This window comes from Dermacentor andersoni, chromosome 5 (genome assembly GCF_023375885.2).
Source record: "Dermacentor andersoni chromosome 5, qqDerAnde1_hic_scaffold, whole genome shotgun sequence".
NCBI lineage: Eukaryota > Metazoa > Arthropoda > Arachnida > Ixodida > Ixodidae > Dermacentor > Dermacentor andersoni.
The window spans coordinates 201,040,775-201,059,858 of record NC_092818.1 but is presented as its reverse complement, the minus strand read 5'-3'; the positions used below and the strand labels follow the sequence as shown (position 1 = coordinate 201,059,858).

At 47.3% G+C, this 19,084-nt stretch overlaps 1 protein-coding gene across 1 annotated transcript in view; it reads left to right on the top strand.

The window, feature by feature from the left end:
* The window catches only part of LOC126532261 (KAT8 regulatory NSL complex subunit 1-like), a 151,971-nt gene that overhangs the window by 72,534 nt on the left and 60,353 nt on the right, over window positions 1-19,084 (top strand). The window contains exon 2 of the mRNA XM_055071540.2: window positions 9,534-10,309. Coding sequence (XP_054927515.2) covers window positions 9,534-10,309 — 776 coding nt within the window. The remainder of the gene's footprint in view (window positions 1-9,533; window positions 10,310-19,084) is intronic.

The following is a 19,084-nucleotide window of genomic DNA, read 5'->3' as shown; positions in this document are numbered from 1 at the left end:
AGCTCCGCGGGTTTTGTTTATACCAGGCACGCGCGAAATGAGTAAAACTGGCTGCTTTTCAACGGGGTCCATTCTAAGCGTCCAGCGGCGCGCACGAACTCCGAGCAAGCCAGGCGAGCTGGCGATCGCTAGGAAACGGCCTAGCACGTCGGATCCGAGGCCGACGGCACGTGCGATCCGTCCGCAGCTCGTAATAAAGCACCTATATTCGTCGACACATTTACGTCGCTCATAAGTGACAATACAAGTAGTTTTCCGGACGCCGTTGGTAGTGATGAGAAAACACGTTAGCCAGACGAGCCGCAGAGACGATTGCTGCGGCGGCGGCTGCGCTGACCCCAACGATTCGCTATTTCGCGCAACGTTTTATAACGTGCACACTTTCGAGGTCACTTTGCTCTGGGTTATTTCGTGTCGGAAACAAATTTTAGCTGATTTTTGTGCTGCCGTCAGCGGTGAAAAATAAATGCAATAAAAGAAACGCACGTGCGATCGGCGAGCAAGCTAGGCAGGGCCCGCCCCGATGGCAGCGCAAACTCGTGACGAAGTGTTTTCTCGCTTGTTTGATGCCGGTGTCGCGAGGTGCTACGTTTTGCAGTTGGCTGCGCGCACTTTGAAATTGGTCTTGAATACGTTCTAAGCTATATTCGCCGTTTATATCTTGCAGACGATGTGTGTGTGCCAACATAAATCGATTTCACACGTTAACTCGACTTCGAACTTCTGTGGCAGTACTCCTTTAAGAGCACGGTTGTCAAATTTTGTAAGCCCGTTCACATGAAAGTCGTTGAAACTTAAGGCAAACATTTTTGCCCGAGTCGGCACTACGATAAGCGCTCAAGGTTATTCATGTTGATGAGTTAGCGGTATTTTAAAAATTCCTCTTAAAGAAGAAGTCCATCCTAAATTTTCTCTCAGAATTCCCAAATTAAGTCCATTGAAAAAAAAGAAGAAACTTCCTGCGTAAGCTGTTTTGTTGGAATCGCAAAGCCAGAAATGCAACCGAATAAACAGCAACCGCCGCTGCGGCATACGAGGTCCGTGCGTGCTCTTGGATGCAGGTTCCTTTCTTTTACGACACGAAAACGTTCTACGATGGCTCGGAAAGCGAAAATCAACGTGTCCGAAAATTTGGAGGTTTCAACACTCGGCGCGTTCTCGGACGAAATCGCAAATCTCTGCATGGGGACAGCGCGAGAACAGTGGGGCATTGTCACATGGTTTGGAGCGCTTGCTTTTGATGTCGCACTTTAACGCGCGTGGCCTGTGTGCAGTTTATTAGAGTGAGAGAGAGCGGGGCGGACGCGAGTACAATTTTTTTAGCCGAACGTGGAGTGCTTGCAGTGAGCCCAACATCACATTGGTGCGCATTTCACATGCGTTTTCAAAGGGGGGGCGCTATAACGTAGAGCTATTCCAAACTTTTCCAATTCTGCTATCAGCATTTCACGATTGGTCAAAAAATTGTCGGGCCGCATCCACTTCACCTGTCTGTCATGCGACATCACGAAAACCGCGAAAAAGCCCTATCATATATGTGTTTCCCACTGACTATCTATGGTTAGGCCAAACAAACGAAAAATTATTCTTTCTGATTCGATGTTTTGTTTTTTTGCCATTAGCCGTCTGCTATTGGTCAAAAGTTCTCGGGCTGCGCCAACTTCGCCTGTATTTCACGCGTCGTCGCAACACCGCGAAAACTCACCGTGACGTGTGCGCGTTGAACATGCATTAATATGCCGAACAAAAATGAATGTTGTTTTGAATAGCCAGAGGCTGCGCAAAAAAATAAAATAGAAGATGTCTGCCCGCGATCGCTCAGGCACTGTTTACTCGCACCGTCCGCAGAGCGCGGATTTATGTGCGCATAATAAAGCTTCTTGCGTAGCAGCATAACGTTATCGAGCCAGCACGTATGCGACATCGCTCGGCCAACTCTTCTTTGCTGAGGGTCCGTTTCATTCTTAACCTTCCGTTGTACGCCGCCGCGATTTTCGACCAGCCACCGCAAGCGAAGTAAGGGACGGCGGCACCAACCTCCTCATCCTGTTATCTAGTTTCACTGCGCTGGCTCGGCCCCATCGAAACCCTCTTCAGCGTGCTCCTCGCCTCTTGTCAGCCAATTAGATAAGAAAAACTGCCTAATGTAGACAATGCTATTCGTTTTTAAAGCAAACAAAAGCGGCATCCTACAAGAGCGTTTGATTGGGCTTTTCAAAAGAACGCTGCGGGTCGCCGCCCGGCGCTTGCGTCGGCAGTTACGTAAATTTGACGACAGGAGATTGGCATAAAAACAGATTGGAATATTTTTACGTTATAGGGCCCCAGTATACGCTTCTTGTGCGTCTGGGTGGATATCCGAGAGCGCTGAAATGTGCTGGCATGGCCTCGTTTATTCGTGGCAGCAACGTCGCGTTTTCGAGCCCTGCACGGCGGCGATCGCCGAACCTCGCAGCATGCAGCTTCCTCACAGCTACGCCATAGCCAAGATGGCGGACACTCTTGCGGCTCGAGGTGGCGTTTGAGCCGAGAATCCTCCAAACCCATTGACGAGTACGCCCGGTAGTAGGAATGAAGGAAAATGAGTTTATTCCACATTATATACACTAGCTCCAGATACGGAAATCCACTCCATGTACAATAATATGCTCCATGTAGGAGCATATTAAACGTCTGAGTTCACATCTGGACACGTCAGCAACTCCCTCTGCGCCAAAGGACTCCGGCTTTAATACCGTTCTCTTCCCTAGGTGGCTAGACTGGGGAATATGATCGCTTCATCGCGGCCAATCACAATCGTCGAATCGATTGCAATAACACGCCCATGATATCGCACCATTCTGCCGAACTCCGCCTCCTGTGTTGTAACTTCGCCCCCGCATATTTAGCAACCTGAGAATCCGAGGTCGAAGCCGTTCCCACGGTAGCATTTGACGTTGGCCCTTTTTATTAAGCAGTTCAGGTCGTCAGGTGCAGGTTGAGGGGTCTTTTGTTGACCCGTCAACAATCGGCGTCAACGCTGCGTTGACTTCTGTATAGGCGCTAATGAATAGGTGGGGTTGCCTCGTGGTAAACGTCCAATTAATGTCCTTGACCGTGCTGTGACGTAACAACACGGACAAGTGTTGCCAGATAACTGTGCATTTTCTAAGTGGATGGAATGCACCCGGTTTAAATCGTGGATCCGGGACCTCAAAGAGATACGTCTTGCTAACGCATGTCTTTCGCGTTTGCCACTCAATCTACACTGAATTTTTGGTGACTCAGGTCGTCTGACTTGTTTGCAGCACGGGCATCGTAGTCGTAGCACAAACGCAGTTCGGTCCGCATTAGTCCGTTTCACGACAAGTTTTAAAGCGAAAGCTTTGCTAGCCGCGAACTTGCGATTTCGCCGTGGCCGTGCTCCGAGGGGGCACACGACGTCACACCGCGTTCTTGGCGCACCGAGTTCCTCGTCGTTGCGTTCGCCTCCGCTCGCTTCGCCAGCTGCGTCGCATGCCTGATAACATGTCGGATTATTGAAAAGGAGAGCTCGCGTGCGCCGCAACCACTGTTGAGGCGGCAGTATGGACGGCGACAATTCTTATAAGCAGGAGGAGGCCTGGAATCGACATCGGAACGAGATGACGAATCGCCAGGAAACGGACGAACAGCGCGCCGAACGACTGGCTAGACGCCGCAACATAGCTAGACAACCAGACTAACCTGGACTTGCAGTCAAGATTAACCAAGGCTAACCATGCTATGCCTTAGCTTTCGCTGCGTATATCCTTTCATAGCCGAGCTAAGCCACTGCAAATTTTTATGGTCGCTGCTCTTGGGGATTATGTGCGGGCGCGAAAAGCGCGCGTCTCGGGGCAACGCTTGCCTGTTCGACAGGAAACGCTGCAGCTCCGTGGCCTCGACCGTTCTCTCACTCGCTGCCACATGGGGCCATTGCGTGCCTCGAGGCTAATCTGGGCCGACATAGCCCGGTCTAATTTTGGCCAACCTGCTGTGAAATTTAAGCACATCGTATATCGTCGCGACCGCGTGCTCAGGAGGGGACACTCCAAAGTGCAACCGCATAAAGCCGGTAAAAGAAGAACCGTTCAGTCGATTCCCGAAGCAGACTTGTGGCCTTCGACTGGTGGTGATGTCGTGCTTGTAGGGTAATATAATTTCGATGGACGCATCGGTTGCCCTGTATCATACCGTGTGGCGCCGGCGCTTTTTGTTGAAGCCCTCAGCCGGCGAGTGTGTCGTGTATACAATGGTGCGCGTACGTAATGTTCACTGAGGAGAGATCAGCGTGGAGGAGGAGAGGAAGAGCTTCTTCTACCAAGGTGATTGGCTCCCGAGCGATGCTGGTGCGTCAAGCCTGCGGGACCTTGTGTATTTCTTTTTTGGGACGCGTCGGCAGAGTGTCAGGAAAAGAGCGGAACTAGAAACAGCGGAGAGGGCGTCAATGAGGTTGCCGCCTCTTCCGCTACGCGTTTTCGAGGCGTTGCATACGCTAGGGGTTTTGTTCACCCTAGTTCAATGGCTGTTCTCTAGTGAGCAGGGCTGGGCAAAGATACTTCGCAGCTGTGTCATAATACACAAGACCGAAATTATTGTACCCGTTACGATGCCTTCCATTAGTATATTAAGATACTTCGGTACCTCCGCAAATTTCTTATTATAGATCTATGTAATGTAGCAGCAAACGCGTTTGCACAAAAATGTTTGCTTGGAAATATCTTGACTTCGACCAACCTTGTTTCATTTGAATGACATTTCTGTTAGTATCTCGAAATTTGTCTTTCTTGCTCAAAGTATATTTTCATTCCGAAACTGTTGTGGCTTTTATACACCGCGCTGTTAGTGGGTTTTTGCTTGTAATTGATGGGAGTCGCTGTTCTGCTTGCCGACCAGCTAGCGGGTCGCCATTTAATTACAAGAACGTCAATAAGAAGCCTCTGCACGATGGCGTAAATACCGCTGTGGAGTTTTACCTTGTCCGTAAACGTATCACCGTGTACGCAATACCGGACCTGTGCACAGCAACAACAAAGCTGGTAGCGGCATTTCTTGTGACGCATCATGTACACAGAGAGCACATAAAGCTACAATGGCCTTTCATGCCCTACATATCTGCTTGCGTGAATCGTTCGTTAGCGACATATTCATTAGCGTGCAATTCTTTTACGATTTTTCTTCTACGAGAAAACTTGTGCAGCCCAATAACGTTTCGTACGCATTGTAGTGGCACAACGCGTCGCAGGATACCGCCGCTTATAGCTCCGATTACCTGGTGATTTGTAGCAGTAATATAAGGAAGTAAAAAAAAAATAAACCATAAGTCCAAGTAAAATAAAAAGGCGGTTACGTAACGCAATCACAGTGAATACGTAGAAATACGGTACAGGCGGTACCGCTAATAGGTGTGGCATTTAGGCATGAAGTCAAAGTGTTACAGTTTCGCCCGAAAGGCCAAGCACCGATTGCGATAGTAAATTAGGAGATAGCTATACGAAGTAAGGATAGTAGTTTTATCGGCCATATAAACTTGTAAACATTTGATTACTGACCAAATTAACAATGATATAATCTGAAAGCGCAACTAACTGAACGTGGACGTAATAGGAAAGACACCCAGAGACAGCGGTGTCTCTGGGTGCATAGGCCACACCCTGTCAAAAGCGGGGGACGGCAAAGAATGTCATTTGCCCTCGCCCCACTTTTGAAAGCGTGCACTGGCACTTTCGGCTGCGCGCTGGAAAGTCCATCGGAACTACAGCTGAAGCTAAATTTTCTTTCACAGTAGAGTCACCACAGAAGTAATTATTTTCTTTACTGCGCATATCCCTGCTTGGACAACGACGATTTTCCTTTGCTTCTTCTCGGGACGCCTTGTAGCGGACGACGCGCTGGTACGCGGCCGCACACGCAGCGCCGGGTCTCAACGCGTGCGGCGTTAGGCGCACCCTCCTCACGTGACGACGGCGAAGCAACGTGACTTCCGGAACGATTATTCGCGGGGCGTGCAGGCAAGCCCGGGCAAGCTGCGTGCGTTGTGATCGGAGTTCCGCACAGGTTTTGATACTTTTTGATGGCAGCTGCTGAAAATGGCTCTGCGGACTCGCAGAGCCATTTCAATGCCAATAGAAGACTCACTTAAATTTTTTTCTAAAGACCATGTCACTTCTGACTCACGATTTCATTTTCAGGCCGTTTCTAAATAAGAGCTACACTATTCTTGTTTCCCGGCACGAGCAAAACACAGCAGATATTTTGTATTTTGAAAAGAATGATGGCCGCTTTTTGGTGATGTGTACCGAAAATTTGCACTGTGTACTCTTGAAACAGTACCTGACTGGTCGCTTTATCCCAATTTTTATGCTTTATACGCGGCATTTGGTTGTTTTTCCCCACTATCGTCGGTAAAACATGCGGGGCTCGGTGTTCATATTTTTTCGATGTACGAAACAATGTTCCGAGTGACAAGCGATGTATGTTTACTCTGTGTAGGTTCATGACAGCCTTTGTAGAAAGTTACTCATTGAAGCGTTACAGGGTGTCATACTGCCGCTAATCTTGGTGTTTCCTAGACTCCTAAAACAACGTACGAAATATGGACGTGAAATTCCGCGAAAATAGCGAAAATTTGAGCGCAATGCGTTGCTAAACTCACCTTCCTGCTTTAAATGCAAGTGGCGCAGATAATTACTAAACCTTCGTTCTTTCTTGAATTTTCGTAAAATTCCTTCAGTCACGAATTATGATCGACTGTCGATAACTGACTCAAATTTACATCATTTTATCTTAAGGCGCTGGATACTCCACATACAGAGCAAGTCAAGGTGGGAGAATGACTCTATGCATTTTATAGTGACCCATCATAATTATATAGTAATTAAATGTTCATTTATTGTACAGTCAGTCATGCTACGTTTCTTTATCAAATATACTGAATGACCCACTCAAATACAGTTTAATTATTGGACACAAGCATTACAACCAGTGGAGAAATAATCTTTCGCGATTATACTACCGAAATGCCCCGCTTAAAACCTTTCCCGTCGGTAGTGCCTTTGCGAAAGCGGTCGTGTGAAGCGATGCATTTCACTTGGAAGTGGAGTGGGTGTGCTTTGAGAAAGCACAAGTGTTCAAATTGCTCGTTTTTCATTCTCTTTTCCTTGCAACCGCTGCACAGTTACGGCAAAAATAAGTAGCGTTCACAAACAGATTTGCCGACACAGAAGGGCATATTATTTCCTCTGTGAGCTAAACAAGGCATCTTGCTTATATCTAGGGAAAATCACGGACATGGCATGGATAAGGTGTAGGCAATGTTCCAAATGCGTGGGTTAAATGCGCATTTTCCAGTAGAATATGTGTGCAAGTGGTCCATAGCGTTATTAGTCTGTCTTACGAGGGGTGTGACTTAGATGGCTGCGCTGGCATAATTACAACTGAGGTCAATTTTCGCGAAAACAAGGGGAACAGTGCGCCAAGGTTATGTGCGAAGGTAAATATGTGTTCATCAAATACAGCGCTAAAAAAATTGTGAGCAAGTGTTCGAAGGTATCACGCTACTGATTTTAGCTAGGTTTCCCAATGTGCCAAGAGAACTCTGCGTGTTTCGGATATATTATACTTTGAAGGAATATCCAGCATTTTAAGTGAAATGTGTCGCATAGTTTTAACCTTTCTGGCTTATGTAGAAGCGTTGCGAATAATTATTGAACCGTCATCTTTTTTCTTCTTTTTCATGAGTGATATATTAGTTTCGCTTGTTGTTCTCACTGAACTAAAGGAGGCAGCTTCGTTATGCTTGGTGACTGTAAGGACAAGTTAGTGGGTGATCTGTAGGTGAAGTTCGAAATAGATGCGTAATTAGGACTTTCGCAATAAATTACATGTGCAAGTACTCCAGAGTGTTTGAGCGTGTCTAACGAGGGGGGAACAATTGAGCTCGCTGCCCTGGCAGAACTATAAAAGCCGCCAAGACCAAATTTAGCAAAAATTGGTGGTACAGTACGCAAGCTCTCTGTGCGAAGTTAAAGGCAGTTGGATCAAATACAGGCTTCGTAAAAAATTCCTATTCAAGTGTTAAAGTGTGTGATATGGCCGTTATCAGCTTTGCTTCCCAGTGTCCCGACATAACTGTAGTTTACAACAGGTTTATATATTGTGGAAAGGGGAGGGGGACATGGTAACTGCCATGCGCAACATTTTTACGTTGCTGGTCCGGTTAGAAGCGTTGCAAATGATTAAAGAGCCGTCGTTTTTCTTTCCCTATTTTCAGGCGTCACAGCGCGTTGTGTCTTTGTTTCAGCGATGTCCTCGGTGAACTAAACAATTTTTTTCATATTTGGTGAAAATATAGGGCGCGTTATGGGCACTGTGTAGATAAACTTCAATGACGCGGGACTAATTAGGGCATTTGTAGTATATTATGCATTTAAGCTATCCGGAGCTTTATGAATGTGCTTTGCGAACAAAGGATTTATCCCATTGCCCTGGAAGAACTGTGAACTCAACAGACATCAAATCTAACGTAAATCGGGGGGGGGGGGGGGGGGGGGGTTACAAAGCATTGCATACTCCCCTCAGTAGTAGTAGTGGCGGTTTTCAACAGATTCGCTGGATATCCACTGTCGCCGGACCGGGGTGTAATTTTGTGTGTGTGTGAATATTGCAAGTAATTTATGTAGATTGTACGTCGTTACGTACAATCTCTACTATACTATTACCTAAGCTAGCGATACATTTATGCTGTAGACTTAAACAGCAAGTACAATCCTTTGTTGAAATATTCAAATACATTGTAGCAAATGTGCATTCTGTATGTCCGCAGTACTGCTGCGACAACGCGGGACGGGGGACCACTGTGAGGCACTCATTGCTTTTTGTCCCTGTATCTTGAGATTTTATGTAGTTACAAGAGGTAAATGCAAATTCAGATAATTTCCGGCCCCCATGGTTCACCATGTCTGATTGATACATAGGTCTCTGTCTGTTAAATATATCTGACAAAAGCATTTCGAGGCTGTTTCGCTTATTGTAATAATTATCCGCACTATATATATATATATATATATATATATATATGATAATTTGTAAGCGCGACTGAACGAGGACGTAGAAAGAAAGGTACACAGGCAGTGGCGTACCAACTATGTCTATATGGAAAGAGAGAGAGAGGTGAGATAGTCTGCGTTTCGCCCCCCCCCCCTCACCCGACACTCACACACCCTAGACATAGCTGGTACGCCTGTGTACCTTTCTTTCTACGTCCTCGTTCAGTCGCGCTTACAAATTATCATGGACGTATCAGCTAGCCCAAACTGCTACCCTTCTAAGATATTTCTCGCTACTAGGTAGTAAGTTTTGCAAAAGAACTTCTGGTTCGCCATCAACTTGCAGCCGTGCACCGTAGTCTGCGCACAGCAACGAAGGTCTGTTCATCACAGTTACACGTGATTCACTATCATCACTATCATCAGAGTTGCACGTGATTACGGATTGCACTTGACGTCGGTTTCACGCCCCCCCTTTCCGCGCAGCCGGCAGAGCGCGGCGTGGCGTTGGTCCATGGACCGCGCCGCGGTGGCCTGCCGCTGGACGTGGCTGCAGGCGCAGGTCGCCGACCTCGAGTTCCGCATCAGACAGCAGGCGGACCTGTGCCGGCAGCTGCGTAAGGCCAAGGGCGACGTGCGTCTCGAAGGCCACGACCCGCCCGAAGACGCCTCTACCGACGACGGCAAGGCGGTGACGGAGTGCGACGTCGAGACCACCACCGTCGCGGAGGAGGACGTCGTACCGCACGCGGCCGACGTCGCGGGAACGGCGGCGCCCCCTGCCAAGCCCAACGGCCTGGTGCTGTCCGCCTCCGACCTCTTACCTCCCGCAGCGACGGCCGTCGGTTGCGCGCGGACTCGGGCGCTGGCGGCTGGATTCCGCAAGCGCAAGGTGGTGGTCGCCACTACGGCCCTCGCCTCGGCCCGCAAATCGGCCCGCTTGATGGCCACAGTGCAGTGTCCGTGTCGCTCGGTGTGCGGACCCACGTCTCCTGGCGCCACGGCCGCAGGCTGGGGCTCGGGCTTCGCCGCCTCTGCGCCGCCCAGTCCGGTGACCTCGGTGCCCCTCGCTGCAGCGACCTCGGCGGACGGCGGCGCGGCGGTGGATGCCCCGACCGTCAGCCTACCGCCGCTGGCGCCGTGCCTGGTGTGCGGCGGCCGCTACAACAGCGTGCGGCCGCTGGACGCCGAGCTTATGACGCGTCAGGAGAAGGTGGCGCTGCTCGACCCTGGCTTCCATCCGGTGCTTTCGTTCCCCTCCGGTGAGTATCGCATGCCGCTGCGCTGCTGCGGCGCGAGCCGAGGCCGCCCTGCGGCTGCCTCTGCTGGCGCCGCCGCTTGGTGCTCGCGAACCGTTCTTGTCGACAGTGACATTCGTGACTGACGTATGGCTGGATGCGCCGATCACCGGTAGAGGCCCCTTATGCCTCCATTGGGACATTGAAATTATCCACGGTCGCATACCGACGCGCCGCTTCCACCACTGGCAATTGCCAGTCAACCTGCTAAAAACAAATTACAGACAAAACTGCGCATTCGTGACGTCGCTGGGGACGTGTCCAATAGGTGGGGGGATAGAGGTATGCTCGCAACCGCCCTTTCCCACAACATGCGAGCATAGTTTGCAAGAGCGTGCTGTTATGATTGGGGGTTCAATCCCATCGCTCGTGATCCGTAGTCAAGATTGGAGTCGGGCATGAATTAGAAGGTAGCTGGCCCATGCCGTCGTCCAGCTTATCCACGCTGAGGACGTTGATGAAGGGAAGGACTGCTTCTCATCGAGAACGAGGAATATGGGTTTATTTACAGTATTTATATCAGTCTAACATGACTGTTTGAGAAAGTACATCAGTCTAACATGACTGCTTGAGAGAGAGTATCCTGAGCAGCCGCACAACAGCGGTTTTTAAACACTCGGTCCTCTCCCGATACAAGGTGACGTGAACGTTCGTTCAGTCATTTTTAAACAGGCCGCCTCTCTCCGGGACGGATTACACACACACACACGCATACACCCAAGTGCAATGGTCCGGAGCCGACGTCAGAGGGGCTTCGTAGAACTCGGAGCCGTTCCGGGTAGCGCGTTGTCTTGCGTCTTGGTCGGTGCGTGGGAAGGAGCCTGGGTCGGCTTTCCCGCATCAACTCCCCCACCCGTAGCAGATCAGGTCGGCGTTGTGCTGTTGCGCACAAAGCCTGCTTCGTCGAACTCCTTCAGTCACAACGGCGATGAAGCTAGAGCGTAATGGTGACGGTTTCAGCACAAAGCCTGCTTCGTCGAACGCATCCTAGCTGAAGCGACGGAGAGTGGAGGATGCGCGTATTGTTCATGAAACGAAGTCGACTTAGTCACGCCGTGGCTAGAGGTTGGCGGTGGCGCTCCCGGAATGTTGCCTCCACAGTCGCAACTGGTTGGCAAAACTTGCACTGCAGCTGGCCGTTCTTAACAGTGCCCATCATGAGCACACAAAAAATGTGCCGCGTCTTGAGAATTTCTATTTTCATTCCTGCTTTCGTGTGCCTAATTTATTTGTTGTTATAAAGCATTGGAGGTGCTTTCGTGTCAACAGTAAGAACACTCCGTAGTGTCTTCATTGGCATATCGTCATACATTTATAGGTGGAGAAAATGAAAATGACTGATTTCTCAGTGAATCAAAGGTGCACACAATGCGAAAGCACCCGTGTACTTAGATTTAGGTGAACGTTAAAGAACCCCAGGTAGTCCAAATTATTCAATGTCCCCCACTATGCCACTATGGCCGGCTTCATAATCAAATCGTGCTTTTGGCACATAAAGCACTGTAATTGAATCTTTAGAGCACAGCTCTTTGGCGCCCGTTCCCGCATTTCGCGTCTGCGTGGGCCTCGCTGTAACCAAGGTCATTATCCGCGCTCCTGCTGCCATCTCTCGCGCGCGGCGTGAGTCTTGCTCTCCCCTTGTCATAGAGTTTCACACAATAATTATTATAGGGAACTCTGGCGCTAGTGTCTATGGGAGCTGCAATGGGAGCGGTTGTACCAGCATGGGAATGATGGGAAGTACATGGCTTTGCCTAAATTTCGGCCTTCTGCCTTCAAACGGCTTTGTGATTTTGTAAACTCGTCATTTTCAACAATGCACTGCATCATAAATAATTAAATAAACATTGTTAAAATTGCCCAACGGCAGGATTTCAACACAGGACCTCTAGCACAGAAGCCGGATATTGAGACCATTAGCCACGGATGCATGTATCAACAAGCGATGTGAAATGCCCTTATGAATTTATTGCGGGCATGAGATTCTTTGAGACGCTTGGCACGTTTCGATGCGGCCACCTCCTCTCCGCAGCGGTGACGGCCTGATGGCGCATCGCCGGAGCACCGGCTCGATAGCGGCGGATCGCGGTGTGTACCAACTTCGCTCTTCTTTTAATTCAGAGTTAAATGTGTTGTTTTTTATTCACACACTTTCATACTGCAAGATGGCTCTAAATGAGGGGGGAAATTCCAAGCTCTAATTCGTACATATGAAGCGAACATAGGTGCCAGAATGTCCCAACTAACATAAAGCTTTCTAGCCCTTTTCCAGTCCCTGAAAGAAACACTGCCAAGAGTTGCTCAAAGTGCCCTTTTTTTCTCAGGGCTCCTACAACCGTCAGCGGTACAAAATTTAAGAGAGGGTTTACTTATATCTGCGTCAATGTCACAGTAGCAGTGCATTAATACAAAGTGGACAATTCAATTTGTGCTCAATTTCATAGTCACTGCTCATCAAACTCTATGTAACTGATTGATCGCGCCTTTTTTTTTTTTTTTCTCTATTAAGTTTTGGCAACATACATGGACAAAACAAAATGTGAATAAAAGGTGTAGCTCAAGTAACGTGAACTCTCAAGCCCATCATTACAAGTATTTCATTGGCAGCCCAAGGAATGGTGAACGTCATAAGGAATCAACCAATCAACAATGCCATTATGTTGCATTGAAACTTAGTGCCCTTATGACAGTGTTGTACTCATGCAACACAAGTACCTGGCTCGAAAATTCATGAAGGACTTATTGTTACCTGAACTCGTTGCGAAACCTGAAAAACTTGGCAGGACTAGAAATCCTGGTGTTTGAGCACCACACACCCGTACACATGATGCCTCTCTTCAGTCATGTTTGTCTGATGCTTGGTTGGTTTTTCCGTTCTTTGGGGCATATCAGGGTTTTTTTGTCATACTGTCTCCAGCTTCTTGCTTACAACAACAGAGGCAGGCAACCGTGCACAAATAGACCTGCGGTGTCAGTGAGCAAGTGGTGAGGGGGAGCGGAGGCAAAAGCGGCGTTAGCACGCTGTCGGCCACTTCCTTCTCTGTGCCCAATTTAAAATCACGAACAGCAGGCAAAATATGAGTAAACGAAAACAACTGTTCATTTGTGTACTTAAACTTATTTATTTATGAAAAAAATTGATTGCTAAAAAATGCAAACAACCACATCTACTTCACTTCATCCCACTAGACCTTAGGATGCCGAGCAACCACTAGGGTGCGTGATTTTTTTTTTTTTTTTAAGAGCTCACCTTCCAGGGGTTTATGCTAGTGCTCTAGTACGTAAGATCCACCGGTGGCTTCGGATAGGTGTTCTCCATGTGGGAAGAGCCGGTGCCTGTGGAGCAATGCTGTGGCAACTTTTGTGGCTAATGCAGCACACTAAGTTGAGCAACGTACCTTCGAAGTTCGGTTGAATTGACTAGCTGCTTCGAGAGTGGTGCCGTCTACAACAGTGCCCGGTATTCTTCTTGGTGCCTTCTCTATAGTAACGCAAGCGCTAGCCATCATTATCTCCTCTTAAGCTGTATCGTTGCTTACTCTTTACCCCGGATTGAGGTGCCTGACCGCCCTCCTGATCGACAAGTGCTCCTGGACTGGGCAGTCCTATACATAAGTGTATGCACAAATTGCAAATTTTTATTGCGGGCTTCATCGCTGAGCAGCGTAAGCGCTGTGACTGATGCCTGTAGCTAATATTTAATTGTCTCTAAACTCTAGCAGGTTGAAGCCCTTATTGGTAAACCTCATTGTAACAAAGTCTACAAAATCAGCCCTTTACTTTGTTATACCGAAATTCAACCTTTTAATGTAAAAAAGTACAGTTGCCAACGAGTTTTTGTTGCACTGAAGAGCCATAAATTTTTAAAATTATCAGGCAATCTGAGAAACCAATTTCAATGAGGAATGAGGAATCAGCTAGCACAAGACATGGATAATGGGGAACCTCCCTGAATGAGAACTGACCATGACATGCCCATTATATGGTGGTTGGCGTGGTGCAGAATGTTTTATGTGTGGTAATGGTCTGTGTGGGGGTTATGCTGATGTACTGTGCATTTTCATAAGTGGCTTGTTGGTCTAGTCAGTGGTACATGGTTATACTGGGAGAATGGCAGCAAACTTCAAAGAGGGATAAAATCGAGAGACAGACAAAGTAATGGGAAGGTGGCTGGACTAACAACTGAAGTTTATTCAAGAAAAAGACATGCCCCAAGTCCGTATTGAACATGGGCAAAGCACAACATATTATAGACTAAATGGTAATCACTTTATCTATACACAGCAACATTGATCAAGAAATTCAAGCTCTTTCTTGGTTAAGAACAACGATGGCACACTTACACACTTCTCGGAGCCAAGTTTATAGATTTGGTAGGCTTCAATCAGCTCTCTTTCCTTCTGAGTTTTAGCCTTCCCCACAACTATGTTGTCGAAGATGGGAGTGCAACCGCACTCCTTACAATGTAGCAGAAGATTACCTCCCATGCCTGTGGGTACCAAATTATCTTGCTCACGCATCCAATCATTCGCACAGCGACTGGTTTTCCCTATGTAAACTTTGCCACATTTATAGTACACGTGTTGCACCTGCAAAACTTGCTGACATGCTTGGTATTGCATGTGCTCCTTTGCAAATAGGGCTGCGAGACCGTCATATTAAGTTTCACAAGCTTACAAGGCACAGAACAAACCAAACTGATGGCGTTTCTTGACATAACCTTTTTCAATCTGTGCGAAATGCCATGCACATTTTTGTCGCGCACTTCGCGATCCCTTTTGTTTTTCGTTTTGAGACATTTGTGCGCAGATTCAGCCCCCGCAGTGATAAAATCCTTGGGATAGCCTGCTGCTAACAGTCTCCTCTCCTGCCGGGCGGCAGTATCTTACATTTGATGCATACAATTCTTTTTGTACTGCATTGGACAAGCACAAGTTGGCTATACCACACTTGACCAGTTTCGATTGGGCGGATTGGTACATTAGTAGCATCATTTTATTTCCCGGACTATAAACCACGCAAATGAGACCATGAGTATGAAAGCTTAACCAGATCTAAAAACCTGATGGAATTGTCATGTGGTCCTTTGTGGTGAAGTGAAGATGTCAAGAGCAAACCTGAAACATCGATAAGACACTGCAAATGATAACAATGATACAACAACTTAATCCGATATTCGAAAGGTTAAGGAAATCATCCACATACCTAAAGACACGGGCAACAAGGTAGTCATTAATGGCGTCACAAAGAGACTTGTCAAACTTCACCGAGAAAATGCCGCACAGTACGGGAGCAACACTGGACCTGATACATATACTATTCATCTGTGAAGACAGCTTGCCATTCGAATTTAACAAAAGTTGCCGACAGGGAAAAATGTGAGTTCCATAAAATTCTCAGTTCAAAGGCCGCAACTACCTTTAAAAGAAGTCTTCCCTTGGCATTCAGTAGGTTCCCACGCTGCTACAAAAAGTTCTTCATGTGGGATAGAATAATAGAATTCAATATCCAAGGAAAAGGCTGTGTTCCATGTCAGCGCTCCCAATTTCAAGGCATTAGTCACTGGATTTGAACTGTCAATTCCTAATGGGTCCTCAGTAGCAAGTGCACTTAAGGAACTTTGTGATAACTTTCTAACAAGCTTCTGCCATGAACCTTCTTCGGTCACAATGGTTCTCGTAGGTCAGTCAGGTCTGTCTGCCTTCACAGCGAAAATAGTGCAAAGCACATCAGCTTTGCTTGTATTTTTCTTTTTTTTTACAAATGAATGGTGTATGTATCGGGTTCAGTGTTGTGATGGTACTGTGAGGTATTTTCTTAGCAAAGTTTTACAAGTCTCTTTGTAACACCACTAATGATTACTGCGTTGCCTCTGTTTTTAGGGATGTAGATGATTTCCTTGTTCTTTTAAATATCGAACGAAATGATTGTATCACTGTCATCATTTGTAGTATCTTATCAGCGCTTCATGTTTGCTTTCGACATCTTCTTTTACCCACGAAGCAGCACATGAAAATTCCATCAGGTTTTTACGGCCGACTCTTACCTTTCGTACTCGTGGTCACATTTTCTTGGTTTGTAGTCCAAGAACTAAAAAGATGCTACTACCATATCAACCCGCCCATTCGAAACTGGTCAAGCATGGTATAGCGAACTTGTGCTTGTTTAATGCGGTGGAAAACAGTTGCATGCATCAAGTGCAAAACAGTGCTGCCCAGCAGGAGAGGAGACTGTTGCAGGCTATCCCAAGGCTTTGGTCACTGCAGTGGCTGAATCTGCGCACAAATGTTTGAAAATTAAAAACGGAAGGGATCGCGAAGTGTGGGACAAAATAAAAACAAAAACCTGATGGTTATGCTGTATGTGCACGGCATTTTACACAGAGTGAAGAAGGTTGCAGCAAGAAACGATGTCAGATTGGTTTGCTCTGTAGTTTGTAAGCTTGCAAAACTTTACACGAGGGTCTCGCAGCACAATTTGCGAAGGAGTAGGTGTAATATCAAGCCATACCTGCCAACCCTCCCGATTCGCCCGGGAGACTCCCGATTTTTTACTGAACTTTCTGAGTGTACGATCACTGTCTTATATCTCCCGAAAAGTGGTCTCTGTTCGCGCAATAATGGTTTTTGTGAAACCGGCACCGCGTAATCTACAGCTGCATCGTAATCGTCTGGATCACCAACAACGGCCGCACTAGCACCATTGGTATTATCGACTAAGCAGCCAACTATGGTGCCTAGTAAGCCGACCAAAGCCAGAGCCAATGTGGCTCTTGCATTTCATGCATGCCTTCCTCCATGGTGCATCTTGTTGCTGCTGCTTGTGTGTTTGATTAGTGTTGGCTAGGCCATGTGTGTACGGTGCACTGTGTAAAGTTAGAATCCTCGTGTGCTTTATGCCATGGCGCTATCAAAGCCCTAGAAAAGGTATTTGCAGACGTTCTTGTGATCTTATACTTCTGAATTTCTGTGCTTTTTGATGTCAAGAAAAGGAGAACATTTTGCGTTTCGTACAAGGTGTGGATGCGACGTCAGCGTGTCTCACGGTGACAAAGGTAACTTGAAACTGCACGCTTCCACGGCGCAGCATCAAAGCCATGTTCGCACCGCTGAGCAGCAAGACAACATAGCGAACTTTCTCCCGAACAACTGCAATGACAGTGTCATACTTGTGGAGTGCCTGTTTATGGGCTTCCTCGTCTAACGCAACCTACCCCTTAGTGTCAGTGACCACGTTGGGCCTCTTCTACGGAAAATGTTTCCGAAATGCGACGAGGCGAAGCGTTATGGATGTCGATGCAACTCTAAATTGCAACACTGAAGAATGTGGAGGCGGCCAACCTGAAATTTATTTCATAGGCATCGCTCTCGAGTCTTCGTTTCTTTATTCAGAGTTTCCCTCAGCTGCTGACTCGAGATTGCAATGAATCTGCTGAAGACGATTTAGCTGCTGTCGAAGCTGAGTTTGCCACACTACAGGTGTAGTCTTCCAGAGGACATTCTGAATGAACAAAGGTGGGACGTGCAGTGGTCTATGGTTGGAAAAATGAAAAACACTAATGGAAAACATGTTTCCCCTAGTTGATAAGGTGATGCTGGATTTACTCATGATAGCGCATAGCAACGCAGAGTATGAGAGGATTTTTAGCACAGCACGAAAAACTAGGACTGAATTCCGCTCATCAATATGAAACACAACCCTCCAACAGCTGCTGCTAGTGAGCAAAGCTACTCTGAGCAATTTGTCTGAGCAAAGCTACTCGGACAAATTTTGGAAGTGAGCAAAATCTGCTACTGCGAGGTCCCTGCAAAAGGACTCGACAAACACTGTCTGAAAGTTTGAACGAAACACCCCTCCCCCTCCCCCTCCTTGGCGCAAATAAGTCTCCCGATTTTTGATCTCGCCAGGTTGGCAGGTATGCCAAGCATGTCAACAAGTTTTCCATGTGGGACAGATGTGTAGTGTATCGTATCCCGTTAAGATGTGGCAAAGTTTATATAGGGCAAACTGATCGCTCTGTGAATCATCGGATGCATGGGCATGGTAATCTGGTACCCACAGAGATGGGAGGTAATCTTCCGCTACATTGTAAGGAGTGCGGTAGCACTCTGATCTTCGACAACGTATCAGTCGTGGTAAGACTCGGAAGAAAAGAGAGTTGATTGAAGCCTACAACATATATAAACGTGGCCCTGAGAAGTGTGCAAGCATGCCATCAGTGTTCCTAACCAAGAAAACGCTTGAATTTCTTGATCAGTGCTGCCGTGTATAGATAAAGTGATTACCGGGTAGTATATGATATGTTGTGTCTGCCTTTAGATTTTATCCCTTTTTCAAGTTTGCTGGCATTCTTTTAGTTTAACTATGTGTTATTTATAGATAGATTTTTCATAGATGCTGCCATATTGTGTAGGCAGTGGCGCCCTCTGTTGGCAGAAACAAGCTGGCTTGGGCGAGCCATGGCCTGAGAGGTTTGCGCGCCGGCTGATTTTCTTCCGGCTGTCCCATTCGCACGGAGAGAGCGTAATTTCAGAGGTGGGGGCGTGGGCGGCTTCTCCATACCATGGTGCATAACCGAAGGCTGTTTGTGCGTCAAGGAGGCTTTTGGACGCTCTTGTACCTTTGCTGCAGCTTAAATGAGGCGAGAGAATAATGCTTTTGTGCTCCTATATTACCTTTTACTGATTTGGAAATGATGGCTCATGGTGTACGAACGGCAAAGTGCAAGCTGGAGCCTCT